General features: G+C 34.5%; 3 protein-coding genes across 8 annotated transcripts; 2 read left to right on the top strand and 1 right to left on the bottom strand.

Moving 5' to 3' along the window:
- Positions 1-140: 140 nt before the first annotated feature.
- Positions 141-20247, bottom strand: LOC113402160 (uncharacterized). The gene is made up of 10 exons (XM_026642335.2): positions 20112-20247; positions 9901-10028; positions 8524-8679; positions 7600-7725; positions 6610-6726; positions 2504-2618; positions 1977-2110; positions 1612-1729; positions 1395-1493; positions 141-1015 (listed from the first exon to the last, which is right to left on the bottom strand). The coding sequence occupies exons 1-10, from the start codon at positions 20142-20144 to the stop codon at positions 914-916; spliced, it is 1128 nt and encodes a 375-aa protein (XP_026498120.2). The 5' UTR covers positions 20145-20247; the 3' UTR covers positions 141-913.
- LOC113402163 (nicotinamide riboside kinase 1) lies at positions 2833-6202 on the top strand. Of its 3 annotated transcripts, XM_064218648.1 has the most exons (7): positions 2833-2990; positions 3077-3139; positions 3417-3556; positions 4403-4766; positions 4846-5382; positions 5511-5637; positions 5759-6202. In XM_064218648.1, the coding sequence occupies exons 5-7, from the start codon at positions 4997-4999 to the stop codon at positions 5858-5860; spliced, it is 615 nt and encodes a 204-aa protein (XP_064074718.1). In that variant the 5' UTR covers positions 2833-2990; positions 3077-3139; positions 3417-3556; positions 4403-4766; positions 4846-4996; the 3' UTR covers positions 5861-6202. The 3 variants fall into 3 exon arrangements, with proteins under 3 accessions (XP_064074718.1, XP_064074719.1, XP_026498129.1); XM_064218649.1 differs by lacking the exons at positions 2833-2990; positions 3077-3139 and adding an exon at positions 3157-3224; XM_026642344.2 differs by lacking the exons at positions 2833-2990; positions 3077-3139; positions 3417-3556 and adding an exon at positions 4317-4340.
- LOC113402162 (uncharacterized protein) lies at positions 11675-26794 on the top strand. Of its 4 annotated transcripts, XM_026642337.2 has the most exons (7): positions 11675-11812; positions 21933-21999; positions 22934-23085; positions 23402-23548; positions 23704-23788; positions 24050-24249; positions 24750-26794. In XM_026642337.2, the coding sequence occupies exons 1-7, from the start codon at positions 11756-11758 to the stop codon at positions 24885-24887; spliced, it is 846 nt and encodes a 281-aa protein (XP_026498122.2). In that variant the 5' UTR covers positions 11675-11755; the 3' UTR covers positions 24888-26794. The 4 variants fall into 4 exon arrangements, with proteins under 4 accessions (XP_026498122.2, XP_064074717.1, XP_026498128.1 ...); XM_064218647.1 differs by lacking the exons at positions 11675-11812; positions 21933-21999 and adding an exon at positions 21492-21648; XM_026642343.2 differs by lacking the exons at positions 11675-11812; positions 21933-21999 and adding an exon at positions 21492-21652 and having other exon boundaries at positions 22939-23085.
- Positions 26795-27068: the final 274 nt, after the last annotated feature.

The raw sequence follows: 27068 nt of genomic DNA, 5'->3' as shown, positions 1-27068 counted from the left end.
TTGTATTCAAAGAGAAATATATTATTTACAAAAACCCTTCCCGAAATAAAAGAATCAATTAGTATTAAGTGCTTTATTTAATAAGTACATTTAAATACTAAAATACAGTTTAATTGAACTACCTTAAATATAATTATTTATAAATAAAATAAATGCACATTGAGCTGAGTATGTTGTTATAAAAATTGTCTTAAAAATTCACAAGCATCATAAAACTTTATTAAAAAAAGTTACTTATGATCTAAGAATATTGTTCATTTACAATTTTAATAAAATATTTACTTAACGATTTTATATTAAATTTAATTTAGTAAAATAAATAAAGCTTACGATTAAAAGCAATGGTATCGAGTAATATTAAATTAATAATATAATTACGGAGATCTCACCGTGCCTTTATACTTTTATCTAAAACTGTATTTACACTATGAACACGAAAAACGAAAATGCATATATTCGTAAATATATTATTATTTTAAACCTATTTTAGAGAATTTCAGAGTATAAATACATACGTCTAAAACGCTTTTAAAATCTTATATAAAATACTTTTCATAATATGAGTTAACACAGTCTTAACGTCACAAAGTCTTAGCACCAAATAGTTCACTTAGTTGATTTAAAAACGTTTGTAATTAATACTAGGAGAAAAACAAGTAAAATATACCAGACAGTTTTCGTAGTAAACTAATTACTTTTCTTAACTATGAAATAATTCTGAATTTCGAAAACATAATCCGATGTGCCTTTTTATTATTATTTTGTTTTCATAATTTGTTAATAAGAACGAGTATCTCGACATCACAATGCATCTGTCGATCTCAGTAACTTCATAAAGTCGTATAGTAATCTCTAGTGGTTTACAGTTGGATGTGGGTCAGTGTGTGCGTGAGTGTGCGCGTGTGCGTGTGGCTCACAGCTCGTGGTGGTTGCGTCGCACGTAGCGCGCGAAGTAGTCCGGCCGCCAACACTTGCACGAGCCCGGCACGAGGAACCAGTCGTAGTACAGGCGGACCTGGTAGGACATTTACGAAACGAGCTATCTAAATATCTCGATCATTTTCAGAGGTGAAAAACGTGAATGAGAATATCTAAACGATGAAATTTATCAATATTTGGTCACTTAATGATAAATTAATTTGTCTTTTGACTCTAAATCGTAATAATTCAATTACATCAAAATATATCACCGACTTAAAACTCTCTTTAAAACAAGAGTAATATTCAATTTGATAAATTCCGCCATTAATGTAACCTAATAGAATATTCATAGGGAATGAAAGTAAAAAGATGCTTGCCTGCCAGTCACGTGTAGGACGATGTGATAAAATGTAGATTTTTAGCAATGAAAGTACATAAGTATTATACTCGTTTTTAGTCATCACTTAACGTACCTGATAGCAGCCAAGTTCGTCGTGTCCGTCACAGTGCGGCGGTTTCTCGCTGCTGCTGTCGGTTTCACCCAGACGTTTCTGAGCGAACTGCTGGTACTCCTAGTTTAAAAAAAAATTAACTTATAGATATATAAAAGTATACACATAAATTGTTATCGTGCGTGTGTGCGTGTATGTGTGTGCGTGTATATGTGTGCGAGTGTGTGCGAGGGCGTACGGCAGGCGCGGGCGCGGCGGGCGGCGGCGGGTAGTGCAGCTCGGCCACGAGCAGCGACAGCCAGCGCGGAGAGCTCAGGCAGCCTCCCTCCAGGTAGTGGCAGCGGGATTGCATACATCTGGTAGTTATTTGTTTGTTAGGACTAGACAGTAGTGTTTTACAATTTTGATACAAAATAAATATTAAAACAAAAAGAAAACAGATTCTTTGCAAAACAATTTTTTATACATATATGTGATGATTTCACAATTTATTACGAATGGTCGTCATATTATTTAAATTATTATCAAAAAACGGTATTTGTTATTTTTTTGTAAATGTAACTCGCCTGTCATCATAATTTCAAAGATACAGATATATTATACCTTGTGACTTCAACAGTCTGCGTAAAATATCCCTCGTAGGGAATCTGTACTACATAGCGCCATACTCCTTGGTAGTTACGAGCAAACACGGGAGTCGCGTACTCCACGCGGGCAGGGCAGGGAGTGGGTGGACCCTGAACGATGGAAAAAAATCTTTTTAAATAATGGTGTAAATATATTATTGAAAAAAAAACTCCCAAACCTGAAGATAACAGTATTATAAAACTCTATTTGTAAGTTATAGCCTTAATTACTAAGATTCGTTTCTTTATTTAGTAATAATTAAATGTTAAAAGAGGCCTAGATCCTCTCTTAAGCATAATTTATACCAATTAAATTGATTTTCATTTTTAATTATATAATAATTATTAGATATTTCTGTTGTAATAAACAGTAAATTAAAAACACATTGCTTGTTGTGTAAATAAATAGCAATGTTGCCAAATACACGGTCGAACTCTACCTAAATATGTTTTATATTATATCCTATTCTAATTTCTAACATTTTTTATTTATGCATTTATTACCTCATATTTATGAGGTGGTGTATGAGGTGTGTGTGTGTGAGTACCCACACCAGGGTCTTCTCGACGTTCTGGTCCCGAACTCTCACCATTAATAGCTCGGTACAGCATACATAACCTAAAATATAAAATCAATAATGATTATTTTAACACATCTTGTAAATTTAGCAACGGTTGCCTGATTTTAAAAAATTGCGCATAGTAGCTGTAGCAAGGACGCCTATGTCACAAATTTAGACTTGTGATGTCACAGTCGATATTTTTGGGCTGAATATGTAGCTTTTTTGCCGATGAATAAAAGCTTATTAAAAATATTTTTTGTCAATTTGTCACTGTCAGTTGTCAAATGTCAGGCGGACGCATTTTAAGTTGAATTTATAGGTTAAAAAGTATAAATATTAGTAAAAATTGTTATGTTTTTATTAATGTTGATGATTTAAAATGTCTTCGGCGTTAGTGCGTCAGGCTCTTGCTTTAGTGGATCCTGAAGGTAAGGAATACTACATGTTTTTTGTACTAGTAAATGTTTGTAGTACTATTAAATTTCAGAGATAATTGTATTTTTCTTGTTTCTAGAAAACAAAAGTAAAGGAAAAAAGCGTCGTGCAAACCCAACTCGGCATCAGAGCGTAGGTCAAGGTTCGTAATGTAGTAATATGTTGCATCATTCATGAGTTACACAATAAACTTATCATGAAGTAGTTTATATTTATAATTCTTCGACGTAAGCCGTTTTGCGTAAATTTTGCTACTCTTTATAAATCAATGAACATAATTAATGTTTATAAGAATAAACCTCTAACTTCCAAACATCTTCGTAATGAAGGCTGAATAGAGATTAGCATCTCCCACTTCCCTTAAATAGTCTGATATATTAAAAAGTAAATGCATAATTTTAGTAACTTTTTTATTTTAGTTAACAGTCACCCATACCATCAAAATAGTAAAAAGCACAAGCAAGCAGTAATCAAATCAAAAGAAACAATAGTGGAAGAAAACATAAAGAAGCTCCTAGCACTGTCAACACCAACAGCTGACAGTGCCGTGGCTGAAAAGGTAAGAACACTTTAATTAATTTATTTTATTATAAGAAGCAGTTGAGCAGGTGTGATATGTGGTAGTATCTAACCGCAGGAGTAAAGATAACAAATAAACATTGACATTGAATGATATCTTGAAATTCCACAATTTTTATTAAAACTATTTAGAGGAAGTAATGCAGGTTTTAAACATTCATTGAAGGTACACATCTTTTTCGTTTAAGAGAAACCCACCTTGATAATTAAAACCTATTACTATAAATAAGTTGTATTATAAATAAAAATGTAATAATCATTAACTGTTTGTGTATAATATAGAAAAATTAACAAATCATGGAATGTTAATCTAAGTTTGTGGATATCTATCATTTTGTCTAAAATATATAGTTATAAGAAATTCTATATTGAACACACTTTTTTTATTTCAAATTGTATGCATACACAACACTGATTATAATTATAATGTCGTATCATGACAGCACTGTGCTTCACTCATTTTCATAAATACATTCTGTAACATAAATTTACTTTATATGAATTGATAAGAATTATCTTGAATATAATTTTATTGTTGTATTGTATTATTGTACTGATTAGATACAATCATTGACTTTAAATTAGTCTCCAAAGTGTTTTGATGTATTCACAATTTTGCCTTTAGATAGTCAATAATAAGTATGACAAAATTTTCAACTCAGTTTTGTTTAAATTGACTTCAAGGTCAAATATGAACATAACAAATTAACTAGTTAATTCACTCAACGCAATGGTTGCTCTGAGTTAAACCGGAAACATTGCTGGTCATACATTTGTAATAATTTACAACTAAGTATTTAAAATAAATATTATATTTCTTTTACAGATTGTGGAGCGAGCCATCAAAGGCAAGCCTCTTGCTGAGAAAATTGATGTCAAAGTTGATGAAGTGAAGTCCATTCTTTTTGCAGAAGAGCCATTTGATGAATTTGAAAAGAGTTATTTCTGTAGTTAAAATATCATTGAAACTGTTTCAATAAATCTTTGAATTCTTTACAAAATAATCATTAACACAAAATCAAATTTATAGTGTATTAGACCCTTCATAGGATTCACTTCCATTTGGTTGAAAGAAAATGCCTTTATGGACATTCTTGATGCAGTTTTGGGGAAACTGATTTTGGTAACGACAGTTACTGTGTTTCTGGTTTTCGTTTTTTGGATCAATTCTTATCCTTTCATAGACGAAGGTAAGACATAAAAAATTTAAAAGAGTTAAATCTGTCATTTTATAGTTAACTATAGTTAAGAACACCTTTATGGTTTCAGATCTTGCTATCTACAAATACATTCCTGATCCACAGTGGGCATTACTAGCGTGCGCCGTTTGGGGCTTCTTCTTCATCGGGGGACTCATGTCTTTTACTCTGTACCACATATATCCACACCTCTAACTTATTTACATAGAGCTCATATCACAATGGCCCATGGGAAAATGGACAACTGGATTATCATAGGAGTATCTGGTGTTACTTGTGGAGGAAAAACAACACTGGCAAATAAATTAAAAAACCTTCTCACACCGGTGTATGTATTCCATCAAGATAAATACTTCTATCCGGATGATAGTCCCCATCATATCAAATGTGACGGTTTGGACCACAACAACTATGATATACTGTCGTCTCTGGACATGCAAGCTATGTTCAATGACATTATGAAGACTGTGGACGGTGAAAATAAAGCACATTCGTTTAATGATGTACAGAGTGGGGGGAGGTTACAAGTGAACGGTAAAAAGTTTATCGTGTTGGAAGGGTTTACGGTGATGAATTATAAACCCATTATGGAAATTTGTAACTTAAGGTATGTAATCATTATTGTTATTTATTACTTTTACTATAATCAATAAATAACATTCGAAAAACTAATTTTAGCATTTAAGCTCACCCAAAGTCATTCTTCATTTATTCCGGTCGTTAATTCTACTTCAGATACTACTTCGTGTTAGAATACGGCGAGTGCCTGTCCCGTCGCTGCCACCGGCTGTACGAGCCGCCCGACGTGGACGGCTACTTCGACCAGTGCGTGTGGCCCGAACACATCCGATACAGAGCCGAGGTACGTGCCGTCTCTCTCTTATCTTTACGCTCTCAGTGAGACGGCTGATTTTGACAGCTCAATTTTTATATTATATTATATTATAAGTAGAATAAAAATAGGTTTTGTTTTTAATTTACAGATAGAGAAGGACAGTCGTGTCAAAATCTTAGACGGAACGTGTCACGACGCTCTGGACATTGTCGTCTCAGATCTTAAAACTCTCGGGGCCGTTAAAGTTTAGCAAATGACAGAGGTTCATAGTAATGAGATTGTGTTGAACTTTTAACGAGCAAAAATGTATACAACACTTTAATTGATTATAGTATTGATGATTAAATCGAGTTCATATATATACTTGTATTATTGGTAGATCATTAGTATAATGAATGGATGTGCTTGGAAAAAGATATTATATACAACTTCTTATAGTTACTAAAATTTCCATGTCAATGTTGCTTTTTGTGTTATAAGAGACAAAATGTATCGCGGGTTGAAATTTTTATACGCAGTATTTTCGTATGTTCACTTTTTCTTGTCTATGACGCTACACGTTTCTAGTAAATATATATAAATACGTTTCTAATTGTAATTTGTTTTATTTGTGTCCTTGATAACACGAATTATGATCGACATCAGTTTTAAACGAATCAGTTAATTTGTCACTTCTACGAACTAGGAATAAATACGGGTTCATGATCGTTCCCTGTGGAACACCTCGATCGTATACAGTGATGGGATTTTTTTTATGAAATAGATAGGCGGATGTGCAAGTGAGCCACCCGATAGGAAATGGTCACCCTGGCCCATACATAATAAATTTTAATTATTTCTTCACCTCCAATGGGAAACCAACCTTGGGAACTAAGTCGCTTGTGCCTGTAGTTACACTGGCTCACTCTGACTTGCAGCAGACATGTGATTAAATTAGATTAACTGTCGGCTAACAATGTCAAAAAGTCACGATCAGTTTCTGTGTGTGCGTGTACTCACACTCCGCCGCCGTCGCAGAAGTGTCGGTTGTCCCTGGCGTCGGCCCCGCGGTGCTCCATGCGCAGCTCGCCCGCCGGCGCCTCGGCCGGCAGCGACCGTTTGGCGCGCTCTTCCAGTCTGTGGCGCCAAATTACCAACGTGGGTCAATCGCACAATGGAAACACGAATACAAAGTCACCATGTAAAGTTACACGAAATATAAATTTTAATCAGAATGACTACTACGGGTTAAATCCTAATTTTAATTTTTTGATTCTATACTATTTTTATAGTATAAAATTTCTTGTATTCTATTATCAGTACCCGGGAATACAATTTAAAAGTGTAACAAATTAACGCTACAAAACGTAGCCCAGAATCAATTCTACGCGACGTAATCCTTGAAGCTTCTAACTTAGAAGTAAAATCATAAAAAATATATTATAGATGAATTTACATAAAAATCAACACACCAAGATTCTTTTCGCGATCGATTTAATGGATTTATATACGGTGGTAGATTTTTGAAAATTCAAAATCAAATATGTTTCTAGTTATCTGAAATTTGTAAAGTGGACGTGCAAGTCGTCCCGATACAAACGACAACAACATCTAAGAAAATCTCATATATATCTATTTTCTGTAAGTCTGTACTCACCACGGATGGAAAATTAATTGTTCAGTATTTGAATGATAATACTAAAACCGCCATCCTGCGTTTTCGATTTTAGTTCTTCTGATATTGCTGCTGATATGCAGCACAGTGAGAGAGTGGTTTCACAATGTATAAGGCACCGCTGGTTTTCCACATACATAATTCGTTTATTGGGACCCAAACTACTGTCTCATTATTTTCCGCGTTACAAAATAAACAATGAGTAATTAAGATGTCTTCGCTTTGTTTGTTGATCAGTTTCTGCCGTTTACATCAAAGCACTCGCACCAGCACAAGTTAAGGAGACGAGAAGGAGGAGGAGGCGTGCGTGGCTCCGAGGCGTGCGCGTGGGGTACCTGTTGTGCTGCAGGTCGGGCAGCGCGTCGGGCGCCACGTGCGCCACGCGCGGCAGCGCGTCGTCCGCGCGCAGCACGGGCAGCGTGCGCGACAGGAAGCGCAGCGTGTGGTTGCGTATCAGCTCGCTGCACATGTGCCGTGGAGTTAGCAACATTCACATCGACCGAGGACCTCTCCCGTATTTATCTCAAATAGCTCTTGGGGCGTGTTATGTGAAGTTAAAAATTAAATGAGAACTTGAAAATGATTACAACAGTGGTCTGATATAAAAAGTAATTAATTTTATTGTCTTGTGTTGTCTTCAAATATTAGGAATATCAGTAAAAAGTAGTTAATTATTTTATGTATAAATCTAATTTTGAATGATTATATTTGAGGGTAGAAGGCTACGTTAGACTACGCCGTCGGATTTTGTAGTAATAATCAGTATATTGTAATTAGTAGTTAAACACAACAATAACTCTTTATTGATAATAATACATAAGTATATACATATGTCTCCCATTTATTAACAAAGTTAACTATTATTGCGCGTAGTTCATAAATATCCTTATGAAAAAATTTCGCCGCAATAACAGAATTGAAAGCCCAGCCAAGTAAGCAGAATGTTTGCTATAGTTCAGTAAATTTCTTCTCGCTCGTACGTCGATGTTATAAAAATCCGTCAAGGTGCAGGACCAACGGCTGCGCGTTTTTCGGACCAGAGGACATTATATCTACCAATACTGAGACTGAACATTTCTTAAAAGTAAAACCAAGTAACTTGTTTTGTCTCAATCTAGGATACGAACCCGGGACCAAACTTGCGGCCTATAATCATGCTACATAACCAACTAGGCAGCCGATATATTATTTTATCAGGCTGTTGTATAAAATTATAATAATGATAGTTAAATAATTATATTAACTTGGTTGGTACTTACAAAGGATAAGGTTCGCCATTAGGATTCTGTCCCATCGGGTTCCGTGGTATGAGGCCCCTGTTGAGGTCCCCGCACAGGTTGTTGGCGCTGACGTGAGCGCGATCGCCGGCCGACGCACACTCCGACGTCACTTGTCGGTAGGGAGGTGGTCGCACTCTACAACCACACTGAACTATTAATATCTGGACACTTAACCACCGAAGCACTATAAGAAGTGTGCAAATGCACTGTGCCTCTTCTTAAACGGGTTTAGTTACAATTCAAAGTAGTACGCTAATATAGAGTAGTAGTTTGGCCGCCGAACAACCTGAGTGAGTAGTACTTACTCGGGTGAATACATCCCTACAATCTGTTCTCCCAAATATCGACCCATAACATACATTTTTATTCATACTTTTCGCGAGTTTTATTTATTAAGAATGAAGATGTCCTTATATCGTACTCGTTTAGGTTGAAACGAAATGTTTTTTAAATGTACTATTAATGTGCGTAGGTAACATAAGTTCATACCAAAATAAAGCTATTATTTCAAATAGTCATACCTAAATACAATTTGGTTCATTCAAAGCATCCACCATAACGGATTCGATGACAACACCCATTATGCTATATTTGTAACGTGCTAGTGAAAGTGGCGTCCTCTAACCGCCCACCGTCCACTGACCACTTGTTACACTCGAAAGTGATAAACAAGTAATCAACGTTGAGAGAGAGCCGAGAGCTCGCATGTCTGGACGAGAAATCTTTGCATTATTTTAAGCCATGTTTATTGCATTCGGATGGGACTTCATTTGCCGACCGAAGACCGTAAACGTTTTATTGGTGAAATTACTTTGAAGACCGATTGAAGCTTTATTAATACCAAGATTTGTATTTTAATGGATATTACCTTATTAAGAAGTTTTAATTTTTATAATGATAACTGACAACATTTATGTAGACATTATTCGAAAAAAATATTTCTGATGTCGGTATTTAAAAATCAAAAGTTTTATTTTATTCCGTGTTCAAATTTATATTCAACTCAACGACCCGGAGCTTATACCTATAGCCCAATATCCTCCCTCCCGATGACGCTCTAAGCAAGGGGCCGACTTCACAGGGCAGCCCCTTACGATATTCTGAGGCCATAAGCGGACTCTCAACATTACACTTGTGTCAAAACTGCCCTTCATCGCGGTGAGGCTGCTACTGCGATGATATTCTGATATGTTACAAATAATTTGAAAAAAAAAAATAGTAACAACATTACTTACGAAGTATATATAACATTATTTCGTCCAAGATTGCAAATGACAAACGTACATTAATATTAATCCGCCAAATTCCAAAAACAATAATTAAACGCTATTAATTTGTTAAAGTAAATGATATTACCTAGGTGGAGTAGCGTTCGGTGACTCGACGAAGGCGTAGTAACCTTCCGGCGGTTCCTCAGCGTCGCTCTGAGCGTCTTCTGTCTTCGGCTCAACAGTCGGCTCCGACATGCATAGTGCTGCCAGTGCCTGTAATTAAGTAAAACAGTCTGTTACTACAATGGACATTATAATTATATGCACACCTAACCTTCAAGAACAAAGGCATGCACACTTGTATGACTTTGACAAGAAAAAAACAACAAGACGGCAGTAAGTCTCATCAAAACAAACGTTACATTAATTTTAAATAATAAATTCATTCACCTATAACCTATTCCAATGGAAGTAGGAAAAAGGATAAACAAACCTTAGATTTAAATATTTCATGCGAATTGCTAATAACTCAGCTATATTGTGCACTACTAAGAGTTTATGATTAATATATCTTTATTTATAATATAAGACCATGCAATGCATTTGACTAATTATTTCCACTTTAATTTTACCTCCAAAATTCGACGGTTCGTCGACGTTCAAAACGCCACTTTTTCGCAAATCCACAGTGAATATCACAGACTAATCAAGCTCTCGACCAATGATATCGCGTCATTTGCTGTCAAATGTTGTTTATTTGGCTTTTTTCCTGTTATGGTTGGAATAGAGTATATGTACTTTTACACTATCTATACTAATATTATAAATGCGAATGTAACTAATTAAATAATTTGCTAAAGGAAACGGTCCACTTATACTTAATAAATACAGCCATAGTTTTCTCTTTTTCTCAGTTCGGTAAAAGGTTGCATCTATCCACACGAAGCTATACAAATCGCCTTATAAGTTGAGAGCCGGCGCCAACGTAGCGGCATATGCAAATGACTTCCAATGCCCTAATAGACCTTACTCTTATAAACTTAAGGTTTATTTTAAAACAGGGAGTAGGTACGTGTTTATGTGTAGCGCAGTACGTTTTAGTCAAGTCCGTTACGCCTTACTAACCTGCATACCTCAAGCATTTATCGCGGATTCAATGAAGACAGATACAATCTACAGTAATAATTTCTGTGCGATTTGATTCACAATCGATCAAGTTGAACTGTTTCAGGGAAAATGGTTTCCAACTTTTACCAGTAAGTTATTTGTTGGAGCTACAATGACAGTAATATATTGGTATTACTGTAGTTATTTATGACAAAAAATACTGTTTAGGGAGCTAGTTTGTAGTTCCATCGGGTGGTAAGATGTCACCGTCGCTCATGGGCATTGTGAACGATAAACCACTTACACCATAAATGTGTAACGTCAATGGGTGTGCACCCTTCAATCAGGAACACATAAATCCAAGGTACATCTGTTGTGTAAAATAATTGGTGAGTGAACAACGACCACAAATTCAAATTTCAATCTTTATGCTGTTTTTCTATATATTGTCACTTTATCGCAATCGAATCAAAACGTAACTGTTGCCGTTATCTTATACTTACACAAAGATACAGTTGCGTTTTGGTCGAAGTTAGTTCGGAATAGGGTCGGGAACGTATCGTAACCGTTATAAATTTATCCGATTGGCCCATGTAATGTCAAAAATGATATTTTTAAACTTTGCAATCGTTTCTATTCGTGTGTTTGATTTAAATCATTTCTAATGTTAAGGTTAGTACTTAAAATAAAATTGTCATGGGGGATGACGTCGCGCGGAACAGCTAGTATAGAATATAAGGTAGTAAACAGACAACATCGTTTCAGATAATTGAGAAGACATTACGTGTCTCCAGACGACGGTAACCGACGCCGCAAATTATAGCGAAGATGTTAAATCTACGTTCACTCGACCACATTATCCGTTGAGATTTATCATTTTCATTATTTATGCAATGGTCGCCGTGAGTGCCTTTCAAATATTTGAGTTACGAGTGGAGTGGATTACGGAGGTGAAAGAGTACTGACGATTGTAAATTTGTTTTTAATGGAGATTTTTACTAACGAGTATCTGGACATACATATGTAAAAGTCTTGTCTGATAATTGAATAAAAATCTTTATTTCCAATCCTAATAGGATATTCCTTTTTTAATTCTCTTTCGAGTTTAATTGTGCGACAAATAAATGTTCGATAAATGAACTAAGTGTCCAAAGTGAAAATTGATTTAAATATCATGACCATCCTTATTCCATTTAGGGATTGGTGTTTATTCGTCAATATTGTCACAGCAAAACGGATTTCGGAATTTTTTGAATTTGGCACACTAAGACAAATAGGGGTATAAATACCGTGTCCCGCTAAAAACGTACTTTTTCTAACTTTGCGCCCGTCCGTAGAAGATAAAGAATTACTTTATTGTCCTACTCTACTTAGTACGTAATCACATAACTGTCGCGGTTCTTATGACCGACTGTTCGTCCACGCAACGCTGACTGTGGCTGCCTGCTCTAACTCATAAACTTCTTTTTAACGACCTGTCATGAAATAGAATTTTTATTTTTCACCTACATATTTATATTATGTCTGTATTTCGGAAAGGAAAACGGGTCGTTTGAAGTGGTCATTATTGCAGATAGACTTTGCAGACACTCACACCGTCAATGTGTTGTCATCGGATCTTGGATATTCTATAACTTGAAATAACAATTAAGCTTACAAATTAAATTAACTTTAAAATAGAGAATTTTTAATAGTCAATATTTCAACTTTACCGCCATCTAGGGAAGCAGCCTCCAGCGAGACGAAATGTCAAGAAACTTGCATAGTTGCTCTTGTAAAACAAACCATATTTAGGTACAACTATTTTACTATGAACTATTATTGTTCTTGATCAGTCATGTCTTGGAACCCGAGCTTAAGTCCAAGCCTCTTCACAAAGTATTATGTTAACGAGTAATAAGATTCATTGAAAAAATGAATTTCCGTTATTTAATAATTATCTGTATACTGTTGTCCGAAAACATTCTCCATACGTGCGAGCGGAAAGTAAGGGTTACAAGTTTGTTTTCATTTCTAGCATAAGTAGTACTCAGGTATACATATAAACTTTAATGGAATATTTTTATGTATTCTGCCGTATAAACAGGGTAACAGCGTATCGCACGGGTGCAATGCTGATACTAAATATACTGTAGTATGTATTTATGTACAACGTTCATAGTTCTTCAGTCATTAAACAATACAAACTACGCTGTACGTTTTAAATCAGTGAAATCTTCGATAATATTCTTAATTTTTTCAAGAAATAATGAAAATTTCCATCAAATCCTATATATACTATATGTAACAACTATATAACGAATAACGAATAAATTTAACTTGGAAAATTAGTAGAGTAGTGTTTTACGGTATCGGAATCAAATTATTGTAACAACAATTAACAAAGCGAAATACATAATATTGACATTTATATATTTTGATAGAATTCATGAACTGCATTCATAGTTGTCTTAAAATATTATTTATCTATATATAAGGCATCGCATAGATTTCTCAAACTTTACCTAAATCGAATTACGACCACGGAAGCCGATCTCAAAGAGTAACTCTGCTGTGTGAAGGACGCGAGTGCACAAACTCACGTAGATATTCCAATGGTTTCCCAGCTTTCTCGTTCGATTATCATCAATCATTGTTGCGGGTTGTTCCCGGCAAAATATCATAGCATTTCTAAAACTAACCGAACAAAAACTAAATAAGAATATATTGTGGGTTAGAACGATAATTAACACGAACTTTCTTAATATTGTTAAGTAGGTTGATGAAGTAAAATCTACTAAGCGTTTAAGATAATTATTGCCTCGTAAAATTTCATTTTATTAATGTTAAGAGTTTATTTAATAGGAAGAAATAAGAATAAAAGATGAGTATTGTTAATTATATAGCCTAGTTCTATTAGTTTTAGTAAAAACGTCCTCCGTGAGGATACTTTTTTGTCTAACTGAGAAAAACGACTAAATCAATAGACATAAGCTTACCGACACGCAGCGTATTTCGGAGTAATTTTAGTTATACTTTATATATTAGTCATATGTATGTATATGTCAGTTTTCCCAGTTTCGAAACCATTGAATTTATAGACTGTTGACGTGACAAGTGTGAATTGTAAAATTTTAAAAAAGTTCATGTACTTTTCCTGATTGATAATCACCAGTATAATGGATATATTCCAAGAACATTCTAGTAAAACAATATACTCTAGGAGATTTGAAAAATATGAATCTCTTTAGTTTTGATGCTCTATGTTTGTATGTTAAAATTAGCTGCGAATCCGCCGTCTTTGTTTGTTTTTGGTAGCTTTATACTAAGGGAATGGTGAAAGTTTCGCCAAAACTGTAAACTCTCTCACTTTTCCCTTTTTATTACTTTTAATAAAAACTAAAATGTAAACACATATATAATAAATATATAACTATTGGGACGAATAACAACTAATGTAATAAAGATATTATATTATTTTGTTCATATTGCGATATCGCAGTAGGATGCTATTAATATTCTGCGCAAGTGTCATGTCGCAGAAGGAGGCCGCGGAGCGTGAGCGTGAGGAAAATGCCTACGCTGACCCGCTCCTCTGAAGACCGAGAGGAAGGCGTTGGTGCTATATAACCTCCTCAGCTTGGAGGTCACATAGGTAGGCCAACCGTCGTGGCGTCACGGTAGCATACGGAAGCGATCCCATGATGCTCTCCGAAGAAACGAAGTGAGTAACGGTCGTTTTTTAGTGCGTATTCCACTTTATATGGAAACATTTAATGTTATTCATTAATACGTAATTTTGTTTTGAAGACTTCGAGTGACCGGTGTCGTAAAGCTAGCAAAAGTAAACGGCTTGTCAACTGACCAATTACATCAGGTTTCGACCGCCTTTTTTTTATCATTAGAAATCTAAACATATCGAGGAGCCACATATGAAATCTTCATGTCAGGTGGTATGACGTGACGCAAAGCGACGTCAGGTCCCGTTATGCCGACGCGTGCAGGTTCAAACAGAGCGTATCGACTATCGTTTGCGTCTAAACTTAAATACTACCACAGACGAATACAGTTCACGTTATACCTTATTAGATGCTTATCAAGCACCGTACAATGACAGGGGCGCGTGTGACATACATTTGTATCAACGATGTGTGCGATTACGCTTAGTCTTACTCATGTTCTACTGCTAACGGAAAACTCCGGTATTTCTTTGTGTACCACGATATTTTCCATGTACTGTAATTATAACTTTTTCTTGTACTTTAATCTATAATAAATTAGTTCTAAATATTTTCATATTTTGAATTCATTTTCCAAATCTTTAATCTTTGTGCTTATAAACTATGTATGTATGTAAACATTACTTATAAGGGTGTTTTTGACTTTAGCATTGTTCCTCCATTCTAAAAGAAGTTATTTATCTAGTAGGTAGTGTCTACAAAACTTTGACAAAAATAAAAAAAACAGGTATATATATCTCTATATATGGGGGATTTAGAGATTTAGAGTACCTGTCCTTCCAAAGTAAAGAATAACTAATAGAAACACTTCGACCGTTGGAACACAAATATTGCCAGATCCATTAATAGAATATAAGCCGTGCGTTCGTATGTATTGATGTAGTAATAGATAATAGTGTGAGTATGTGTCAAATCATGGAACTAAATTATCAACCTGTTGACCGTTAGAAGTGAAATTTTGGTGCTGGTAACAATGCAAATCAAGTATGATAATCTTTTTTCGCTTAAACTAATAAGAATAAAAGCTATTATTAAAATAGTTTTTTTAAATAAAATTTATTTTCAGTTTAATCAGGAAGTCTCACTTATCTATAGCCGCACGCTATATATTTATAAATGTTTACGCTACCTTTGGGTTGCGAGTATTATGTTCCCTAGGAGTTGACATAGTAGTCTCGTTTATAGCTTAATACTCCATATTTATTTATTTTTAGGTAACCTGGCATAGACGCTAGTCGTACGTAGCTTTTTGACGTACTAATTAATCTATTTTTTGTTATAATATAGGTAGTAATCATTGGCACTTGAGGATTACAGAGTAAATATTATTAATGTTTAGATGAGAGGTGCCTACAAATGACCAAAGTCAACCAAAAAACATGTTGCCCTAAAGTGTGTCGGTGTATCTTGCGACTTGTAAACACGTTTAGATGTCACGGTGTCCGTTAGGTCGACCTTGCCCCACTGTGCCGGTCACTGACCCCACGCAAGTCATCGCTGACCAGTGAACGTGGAACGTATCTTATGTTTTAATTGAACATCTACTAGTTCTTCGTCTATTAATTTACATATTAACGGTAATAATCTATTTATAACATGTTTAAGAAAGTAAGCTTGCAAAATATCGTGCCTATGAAGTATTAGGTCAAGGATTTTCAAGACATAATCAAAAGGCAGAATAGCAAATTGTGTCCCCATTGTGTATGCTACGCACAAGCATGCATGCGTTCTAGTGACGTACAAACCTCACTGGATATTGCAAGTAAACCTGCTCGTTGGTCCTGCGCCTGAATGATCCAATACCGATCGGAATATCACGTCCCATCAGATTATGAGCGTAAGTGAACAGACTATCAACACTTGGGTTTTTCGCACATACCTGCCCGCAATGTAATTATATTCTGACCTTGAGTTGAGACTTCCTCGTGATTGGGCGCTACTTTTCAGTGCAGGTCCAACTTGCAATTGATAATTTTAATAAGTGTAAAACCTTTTCTTGGTGGTAGGGCTTCGTGCAAGCCCGTCTGGGTAGATATCACCCTCTCATCAGATATTCTACCGCCACCAGTACTCAGTAGTGTTGTATTCCGGCTTGAAGGGTGAGTGAGCCAGTGTAACAACAGGCACAAGGGACATTACAGCTTAGTTCCCAAGGTTGGTGGCGCATTGGCGATGTAAGAAATGGTTAATATTTCTTACAGCGCCATTGTCTATGGGCGGTGGTGACCATTTACCATCACATGGCCCATATGCTCGTCTGCCAACCTATGCAAGTAAGAATTATTTAATTTCAAATGTTTGTACTATTATACAAAGCTAAAGAGTTTGTTTGTCTGGCTGTAAACATCAAGCTACGACTGTAACAGTTACGATACTTTCGCGGTTCTATTTCGATCCAATTTCGACCGAAGCACAATTGGATGATTTTGTTATTATAGTAGGAAAACGGCTAAACGACAACGATCAAGTTTCGAGTCGATTGCGATAAAGTGTCAATTTGCTAGTGGAATTGACCTCTAGTAGCGTTTAACGCATTAAACTGCGCGTATTCGCTAGTTTATTATAAACTCATTTATTATAAAACTTAGGTACAATACTGTATATTCCATTAATGTAAATAAATCCTTTGTGTACGCGTTTTGTTGCTTTGGTTTAGTTTAAAAATTTAACTGGAAAACCCGATTTGTGATCTTTATGCTTTGTAAGCTATTTCATGTATGAATTAAAAGTAGAGTTTTATAAATCGCCTTACTACTTGTTTAGTCCGTGACACTCATACCGATGATTTGTTCACTACACAAATCCGTTCAAATTAACTTGGTTTAAGTGGATACGCGGTAACTATACGGGACAAGGTGTGACTGTACCGTGTGCTTATGTTAACAATAGTGTTCCTAGCCAACTTCAGCTACGGCGTGCATTGCATATCGGATCAGCAATATTCATACTGCAGAGTGACCACGCACTGGATTATCGGCTATATGCCCTATTGAAGGCAAGGCAAGGCCAAGGTCTTCTACGCATAAAATCCCCTAATTTCGTCCGACAGGGATCTGAAACCGATACTTTATGATCTGGAGTCGTACAATACAAGCAAACAAATATACAAATGAGGCTGATTATTAAGTACTGTAAAAATGTACAAAGTTAACAGCAATCCTTTTTGATGTAGGCAATTAAAACCAGTTCTTTCTTATTTTTCATTTGCTTCGTTTGAAAATTCCAATCTTGGAATATTTGTTTCTATTATATTGGGAAATATAATCACTGGTTAACATTTATTGTATAAAAACAACGTTTTCTTACGAGATAAACCAGATGTTTAAATAAATGCAACAAAAACATGAAGGCGAAAGTAATTTTTTTTTATTACAATGAAAGTGATTATTACCCAAATAATTTCAAAACTCGAGAAAGTGTAACGGCGCCACACATTTCCCCCGAGTTCAGACCTCTTAGTTTGCAATTATCAGTTTTTGTGTTTATTACCGCTATCTTGCGGTTCCGTCTTAGAAGAACAACTATTCATGATAAAAAAAATCAAGAGTCAGACGGGCATATGTGTCACCCGATACTAAATAGTCACCTAAGCAGAAATATGAACCATTCCTTACGAGAGAAAAGATTACGCTTAATTATACATAGGTACACTTCCACAACTATAATATGTAATTAGTGATTGTCAAGTCCTGGTTTTATTTTAAGATCGTGTGCATTGAGGAGGAAGAGCAATGGACTAAAAACAGATTCTTGTGGGATCCTCACTCTTACTGAACCTTGGGTTCACATGAATTTGGGTCCCTATTGCTAGATATTTTCAATATTATTTCAAAATTAAATATCTAGCAAAATAACAATGAAACAATTTATTTTTAATTTTAAAAATCGTGGAATTATTAAAGACTTATAATTAATTAGGTACCGTACAGATCATTGGGTGGTAAGAATTACTCAAGGAGTATTTAATCAAAATGAAGAATACATTTTATTTATAAATTGATATCATCCGCTATCATTTTCATAACGCTTACTTTAAATTTACGAAACTTTCCTTTTAAGTCCAGATTTTCCTACAGTGGCATCTCATACACTATTCAGTGATAACGGACCTGCGCCTGCGCCGGAACGAACGAAACGGTACCTACCGTCACATTGCCTTCGCTGTAGCCATTCTAAGAAGACTAAATGGATAAGTATATTGTAAGTATCTAGTGCAAGCTGTCAGCACTTTCTTTATATTAAGCAGGTACTTACTCTACTTTCATCTTATTGAAATAAATGTTTTAGATACTAAAAGGTTGAGTCGTATCTTATGGCAGCGTTCATCGTTTTAATCGAGTATAAATCGTTTGAATTTCTAACATAATAACGAATTTCTGGAACAGGGAAAGAAGCAAAATAATATAAACGGATCTAATTTAAAACAATAATAAATAAAGCTTAAGCTATTCTAATTACAATCAAAAAGTTATATATATATAGTATATCTAATTCACATAATACAATAAAAGAGTACCGATCTGGTTATATGTCTTTTGATAAACTTAACAGCAATTGTAGAGGACATTTTTTCCTCAGGCTTTCCGACTTTTTCTGTAGTTTCTGTGCTTTGTATTCTCTATGCAGAAATATCGATATATGCAGTAATACCTTTTATTTTTTGTCATTATATTGTCGACTGTTTATTTTCATGTGTGATCCAGTAAGAAAAAAATAGGGTTATATGTATGTATGTGGTGACAGACGACAGTTTATACGCTTATACCTACACAAGACTACAAAGCCTATTCTAACGATGTTTCTACAATAGTACATGATAGGTACCAAGCTGTTCAAATTGGAAGCACATTATCTCCGCTATCATTGTATAAAGTAAGAATGAGAACAATTCAACGCATTACTCGTTTTGGAATACATTCCTACAATTTCGCAGCGCGCCCGCCGCAGCTTTCTCTAATACTATTGTAAGTTGTAGGAACGGACTCAAGCAAATGTCGCACCTAAAGCGATACATTGAGCGACTATCGCTTCAAAAGGAACTAGATTTGAATAGTAAGAATTGAGAGAAATACTCGCCTACCGAGGCATGAATGTGTTGTAAAGAGTGTCATTAATTATGCAGTCCATGGATATCTCCTTACACAAATAATTATAAATATTTATGATTACAATTTTATTCAATGCGACACATTTATTATTTTTTAATTTCTGACCCATTATATATATGGAAGTAGCATATATGTACTGTAGGGCAATAATGTAAACAGTCGTAATAAAAAACCGCGATCAAATAACCGTAAAAATCTCCAACTTTTTATATTACAGAATACAGGTAAACAAAAATATTTTGATATTCTTTCAAATAAATTATTTTAAGAAAAAGTGTTCCTCAAAAGTTCTTTTTAAAATAATTAGAAAATTGAAATTTACACAAAACTTTAATTATTTTAATTCTGCGTTAGAGTTTATCTCTCACTTGAAATTTGAAAAAAAAAATAAAATATATAATTATTTAAAAGAAATTACTTACCAAGTAAACTAAATACCGCATCATTGTAGACATCGTTTTGGTTCACTAAAACAATTCACTGTTCAGACACTAATCACTAAGACTTCATAAATTATGTGTATTGTATATTAAATTTGTCAATATTACAACGTATTTTTTATTTCGCGCGTCGACTGTGTCCCTTATTACGATGCTCTGGTCGCGTCTTGCTCTGCCTGTGAGTTAGACAGTGACTGTTACACGAGCTCTAGCATGTAGAGGTATCATACGCAGTGCAGTGGGAGAAAAGATTACCGTTTTGGTCAAAAAATTGTTTTCTTCATCAAACAAAGGTGTAAATGTACTGTTTACATATTATTATAGTTTTAGGATTCCCCATCTCCCTAGCTAGCCAGAGGTCCAAACCTGAACAGGGTCTCCACATGTTTGTATTTTGAACTACTACTACTACCATATGATTCTATATTTAGAAGATTCTAACTTTGTCTAACTGTAGTGTATATTATTTATTAGTATGCTATCAAAATTATAACAATCAATTGTTTTATAATTTATTACTAGCATAATACGATACGTCAGTTGGCTTTTTTATAGCGGTTATCTAAAAGAATATAAATATATTAACCATAAGAGGAGTTAGTTTCAATACACCTTTTCTAACTCATTGGGCCAAAGTTAAAATTTTTGCGAAACAGCACCGTTGACACTAGGGCTGTTTTCAAAATTAGCCAGACACATTCCATAACGATACAGTTTACGGCTATAGATCTATATTTATAGCAGTTTCGACTAGAAACTGATAGAGATTTTAAATTTACCCACTTTACGCACCAGACCTTGTCCCAACTGATTTCAGTTTTTTTCAGCACTTTTGTAATATATACAGGGATTTTTTTTTCAGATCAGATAAGACAATGCAAAACGCCTTTAGAGAGTTAATCGATTTAAATCTGTTGAGAGATTTTTTTTTTATCTATCTTAATTTGTAGAATTGCAAAAAGCGATGCCTCAGATAATTAAAATGCCTGCGGAAGTGTTAAAATATATAGCCTGTGAAAAGTCGAGTGATATCTTAAAAATATGAGATCATGTATGTATGTATATTGTAAGTGGAGACAGTAGACACACTACACTGCTAACAAATGGCTTTTGGATACCATCAATGGATCGTAAAATAGATATCTAGTAATTTTTTTAACATATACAACAGTTTATTTTTGAAATATTGGAAAAATGAGAAAGTGATATTTATTCGAAAGGAGTATTCAAACAAATATAAAAAATATTTCATTATTCAAATAAAAGTATATAGATTTATTGAGCTAAATTTGACTGAGTATAGATAATTAAGAAAATACAGAAATACACGATTGAATCTCACTACCCATTATCCCCGTACCTTTCCTGTTTGTTCCCACCCGCGCCCTCGCACCGTGACACTCGCGCAGTGCGATGCGCTCGCCCTAAATCGCTAAATCGGTAACTCGCTCGTGACGTTCATAAACACTACACAACATCATCATAACCTTAAACCGATCCATTATTGGATATTATTTACGTAAGTTCTTCTCAAAATTCGTTTCTATATTTATTCGAAATTGAATTAACTATTTCAAACTATCTCTCGATGTAAGGTTATGTTCTAGTTTTAAAGTTTTGTTCAAGCTCCGGAAACTGAGAGTTAAATGTCGCCTTGTAGTTTTTATTAAAATGTCAAGTTAAAAAAACACTAGTAGCTACTAGCTAGTAGGTGATTTGACAAAATAAATTATTTCTGATTTGAGATGGGATATTGTTAAGCGATAGCGAGTGGTCCAGTGCATTAATGTCACATTTTTCCAGGTGGGCTTGAACAGTAAACCATTGAAAATGGCGATTAACAATTGGTGGAGAGAACCTGATATGGGAGGTGATAATTTCGTAGTATGTCATAATTACTGCCTACCGATAAAAAGTATATTTTTATTTGTGTCACAGACGAATTCATTGCATGGTATAACCTTTTCACAGAAATATGTAACTGTTATGTTCAGTTATTTTAGATGTTTAACAAGTATATAGGATATAATCAACAACCACACATAACTAACAATATCATTGTAGTTTTTTTTTTTCTAAATTATAATAATATCTATGAAATATTTACAAATACCATATAAATAATCAATTATTTGTTACAAATTTACAAAAGGTTTTGTATTGAATTTAGTAAACAGTGTTATCACTTATGATCAATATAAAAAATATTTAAATGCCCAGTTTTAGGCAATAAAAGGGTCATTCGATGAAAATTGTTTTTACAGTAGTCATGACCCTTACAATGTATACTATACTTATATAATATACATAAACTTTAAAAGTAATTTATGATTATTAATGTCCTTAGAAACTGAATGAACTTAGTAATTATGTTGATTGGTGTATTAATATAATATAGTGTATATAACAAAATATTAGGCTAAGTCGACAGGCAGTGATAAACAAAATCATGAATTGACTACTGGGTTCATATTATCATATAGATTTAATATCATTATCACAAAATTTAATACTTTTTCATACTAGTTAAATTATTTTGCTTTAGTATATTAAATTTAGTTACTAATATATATTAACAGTCGGCAGTGGGTGATGTTACTTTTTCTTGCCTTACCTAGTATAAAATATGATTAAGAACTAAAAATTAAAATATGTACCTTAAATATACTTTATGGAATTATAACTTTTGATATAATTTGAATTTTTTATTAATATCCGAGTATAAGATGTGAATATATTTTTTTTATATGTAATAATTAGCCATGAAAGGCTAGCACTGACAGTGTGTGTGTGTTTGTGTACAGGGGAGCGCGAGGGCTGCGCGGCGTCTCGCATGTGGCGCAATGCGTGCGGGACGCTCGTGGCGCCGGCTGCCGACCAGGCCTGGCAGGAGATTGTCGATGCAGCCCCACCGGATTCCGTCTGGCATTCCTTAAGGAATTGTATCGCTTATCAGGTACAATATTTGTTAATTCATTGTTAAATCTATTTTCAATATGAGTTTCAGTAGGGATAGGTCAGGTGCAGAACCAAAAGGCTTTATGCTTTCTGAGGACCGGGACCTCTGGATAAGTACCCATTTCAGTGAACAACCAGGACGACATACATTTTAGTGAGACATTTATGGCCTTATTGAAACAACAATTAATTGGTTTTAAATGTTGAAAACAGTATGTTTTGTAGACCTTATCAGACCTTATCATAGTATTAAATCAGGCATCAATGTATATACATTATATTACTACAACATAAATATATGTATATGTTCATAGGCAGGGGTTTGGCAAAATCTGTTGCTGAAGGGCATCCCGGACGTCATGCAGCCGGCCGCATTCAAACTAGCAATAGTTCTGCGTCACACACCTTCTGAGCTGACCGTGAAGCTGCTAGCAGACTTGTTGCATCTACATCCGCAGTCTGTAAGTAACAAGTTCTCAATCATTTTTAAAGCTTACACTCATTTAAACCTATTTCTTGAGATAATAATTTGTGTTGCAGTAGACTTACAGATTTTTACTTAATTTTCTTTTGATTGTCAAACTATTTTACTAATCATTTCAATCATATCTTCCAGCAAGATTTGACGGCATACGTGTTAGCTCTGTTAACCGACGACGAGGCGTGGTGCGGCAGCTGCGGGTCCAGTGCAGGTCTACCCGGTATATAAATTACTTTCATACTATAAATTATTAATTCAGCAAAACAGAATTATATCTTTCTGGTCTGGTTGGATACCACCAGTTGTACCTACATCTTTGTATCGACTCAATTTATTTTTCTGGAAGTTGGAAGTGTGCACACTAACGCAACTCGATGCGCACGAAAAGCCGTCGGACCCGCGCCCGAACTCCTTCCGGTCGGATTTTCCGACCCCTCGGATCAAGAGAGAGACAATAAAGGGATGCGGCGGGCGCTTGCAGTGGCGTGCTCGGCGCCGGGGCTGGCGGGCGCGGGCGGCTGCGCGGCGGGCGGCGCGCCCATGCGCGACCTGCAGCTGTTCGGCGACTGCGAGCTGGCCGTCATGGCGGCGTCGCGCGAGGAGTACGACGCGCACGCCAAGCTCGTGCGCGCTGAGTACGCCAACCTCACGCAGGAGAACTACGTCGAGCTCAGGATCAAGGTCAGCCCGCCCGACTCGTGAGCTAGCTGAACCCGTGGCTTTACCGACTTTATATCACACAAAGCATCACCCCCAAGTTTGCTCCACGAGGGGGGAAATTAAAACATAAATAGCCTGTTCCTATCAAACTATCAACATACCAAATTGCATCTAAATCGGTTCAGCGGTTACTTTCGCAATTATAATATTACTAGGGATTTTAATATTAATGAGTGGTTTCTCAAAAGCTCTGTGGTATTGTGCTCTATAAACAATTCTTGATTATTATATTCTTATTTATAATCACTCATATCTTCTAATTTAACTTCTACAGTTGCAATAACAACTGACCAACATTGACACAAAAACGACGGTACCATGTCAGTTCGGAATCGAAATTGTTTGTTTATCTTTATTCCTCCTGCCATTGAAATAAGCTATTGATGACTTTGAACAAAGTTAAATTTCCAGTGAATTAATTACAAAACAAAATGTTTACAATATTATTCTTATGATCGTAGATATTAAACCAATTCGTCCAAATCCCCAAACTCTACAACACGTTGGAGTTCGAGAGCTTCGAGGCGGCTGCGAGGGAGAACATCGAGCGAGAGATCTGCACCCTGCGGGAGCACCTGCTCACGGGGCGACACGAATAGCGCCGGCTTTTCACTTATGACTCGGACGATTCGCTCAGTTGAATTGTCGCGTCATAGTGACACCCCGACTGTTCCTGTTTTATTTGGATTTCTATGTGTTAATGAAACAAGAGAATTAGTGACTCTAATTATAGTTTGTTTTTAGTGCATAAAGACAGGTCAACGGATAGTTTTATTTTACATTTCTTTTTTGTTACTATTTTTAGTTGTGACTCTTAATGTTCTGTAGTATATAAGGATTTAGTTATTATTAGTTAATGACTTGTATGCATTACGATAACTTGTTGATGGCTGAACATCAAAATGATTAACACTAGCATCAACAACATCTGAACAAAGTTTTAACGGCCCCAAGTTTAATGATCAGTCGAATGATTATTTTACAAAAACTATTTCATAATTATTCAGGTGACAAAACATGTTATTTCTGTATAAGAGATCATTTGACAACTTTATATAGCAAATTTTAAATATTTATAAATATTTTTACATAGCTAATTTTAAAGATTGACATGCTTACCTATTTATAAATACAGATTAAATCAAATGATTGTCAGAAGATACTTTATGAATTGAAAAATGGGTTTGCAACTAGTTGTTCAGTTTATTATTTATACAACCATTTTGTATAAACATGAATCATATTGTCAGAAGCTTTGTAAAATGAAAATTTGTATTTGATCAAAAAATAGGAATCAGTTTTAAATGGTATGAAAATTATTAGTAGTGCATATGGGACAAACAATGTTATTCAATTTATTTATGTTAATAATGTTAGATGTTGGTTGAATATTGAAATAGATGATATTTCAGAATACAATGGGGATTAACAATGTAATTGAAAGAATGTAACATTATTGTAGTGATTGCTACTCGCTAGTTGGTAATGTTGAATGTAATAAAGGGCTTTTGATGACTAGAAGGATATACATAGCAAAAATACTGAAATAAAATAACAAAACATATACAACTAGAGTTTGACTTGAGTGTGACGATACTCAACTCAATGGTGTACTTCGTACGCTAAAATTAAGCATATTTGCATACTTTTATAAATACATTTATAAAAGCTGTGTGCTAATTGTTAGCGAAGCTTGTTTTATTAAAAACATAAATTAAGCCTTAAATGAAAATCGAGTATTTAATATTATAAGTGTTGCATTTCATTCTAGTGTTGCTAGCCAATAAAGTAAATATTATCTATGAAATTTTAGACAAGTATCAACTTGTGTTAATAGTTTTAATATGAATTTTAAAAATGATATTGTTCGACTTTGTCAAGTGAGTTTATCGTGATAGTGTTGCTAGATATTATATTATAAATAGATTTAAATATTTTAGTGTGTTTTATACATACATTTATGGAATGAATTTTCACCTGTCAGTTAAATTATTTATTTTATGTCACCGCTGCTTGAGTGCAAAATATTATCCCAATGTCATTTATCGAAAAGATGACATATATTTACACAATATATACTTTGATTTTGTAACAGATTTTATACCCATTCTTTTTTTAAAACATCAACATATTTTTTTACAAAAATTAACTGGCCTTTGAATTTGAGTTTATTTTAAACGGATTTGAGTAATATTTAAACAATTAGTGTCTTTACATATAAATGTTGTTTTGTGTTATTCATTTCTCTCTTTCTTACATTATTTATTTGACATTCAAGAGAAGAAGACACATCATTGTTTAAATATCCATCCTCATAACAACATTTAAAGGTGAGCTGGAATAAGGTTAAAGAAAGCTATTAGAAATGTAAGTAATTTTTCATTTCTGTATTTACTTCTAGAAATTGAATTGATATGAGCTGTGATTTTTGCTGTCAAGCAATATTTTTATTATGTTACTCTGCTTATATTTAAGTAGAATAGTTATGATAGACAAATAAAATGTTACACTTGTACCAACTGTGTTTGTTTTACTAAACTTTGTGTTCTCGTTTTCTTGTATTATTATTTCTATTATAATATTAAAAATAGGTGAGTTTCAGTTGAAACAAATTTGACTAATAATTTTGACCACATCATTACATAGTATAAACCAAAGTCGCTTTAGTCGCACTGTCTGTCTTTGTGTATGCTTAGATCATTAAAATTACACAACATGACAACAGATGTTGATGCGGTTTTTTTAATAGATAGATTGATTGAAGAGGAAAGTTTATATGT

The sequence above is a fragment of the Vanessa tameamea genome, chromosome 23, assembly GCF_037043105.1.
Source record: "Vanessa tameamea isolate UH-Manoa-2023 chromosome 23, ilVanTame1 primary haplotype, whole genome shotgun sequence".
Lineage (NCBI taxonomy): Eukaryota > Metazoa > Arthropoda > Insecta > Lepidoptera > Nymphalidae > Vanessa > Vanessa tameamea.
The sequence above is the reverse complement of the archived record's forward strand: the minus strand, read 5'-3'. Positions and strand labels throughout refer to the sequence as shown.

What these genes read in the sequence shown, in the direction of transcription:
- LOC113402163 (XM_064218648.1), top strand. Translation starts at nt 4,997, where the DNA reads ATGGCCCATGGGAAAATGGACAACTGGATTATCATAGGAGTATCTGGT. An exon ending in ATGGAAATTTGTAACTTAAG is followed by an intron (nt 5,383 to 5,510) that starts GTATGTAATCAT and finishes ATTCTACTTCAG; the next exon opens with ATACTACTTCGTGTTAGAAT. An exon ending in ACATCCGATACAGAGCCGAG is followed by an intron (nt 5,638 to 5,758) that starts GTACGTGCCGTC and finishes TTTAATTTACAG; the next exon opens with ATAGAGAAGGACAGTCGTGT.
- LOC113402162 (XM_026642337.2), top strand. Translation starts at nt 11,756, where the DNA reads ATGGTCGCCGTGAGTGCCTTTCAAATATTTGAGTTACGAGTGGAGTGG. An exon ending in TGCATCTACATCCGCAGTCT is followed by an intron (nt 23,549 to 23,703) that starts GTAAGTAACAAG and finishes CATATCTTCCAG; the next exon opens with CAAGATTTGACGGCATACGT. An exon ending in ACGTCGAGCTCAGGATCAAG is followed by an intron (nt 24,250 to 24,749) that starts GTCAGCCCGCCC and finishes TTATGATCGTAG; the next exon opens with ATATTAAACCAATTCGTCCA.
- LOC113402160 (XM_026642335.2), bottom strand. Translation starts at nt 20,144, where the DNA reads ATGTCTACAATGATGCGGTATTTAGTTTACTTG. An exon ending in TGCGGTATTTAGTTTACTTG is followed by an intron (nt 10,029 to 20,111) that starts GTAAGTAATTTC and finishes ACTTAATTACAG; the next exon opens with GCACTGGCAGCACTATGCAT. An exon ending in CCGCCGCGCCCGCGCCTGCC is followed by an intron (nt 1,494 to 1,611) that starts GTACGCCCTCGC and finishes TTTTTAAACTAG; the next exon opens with GAGTACCAGCAGTTCGCTCA.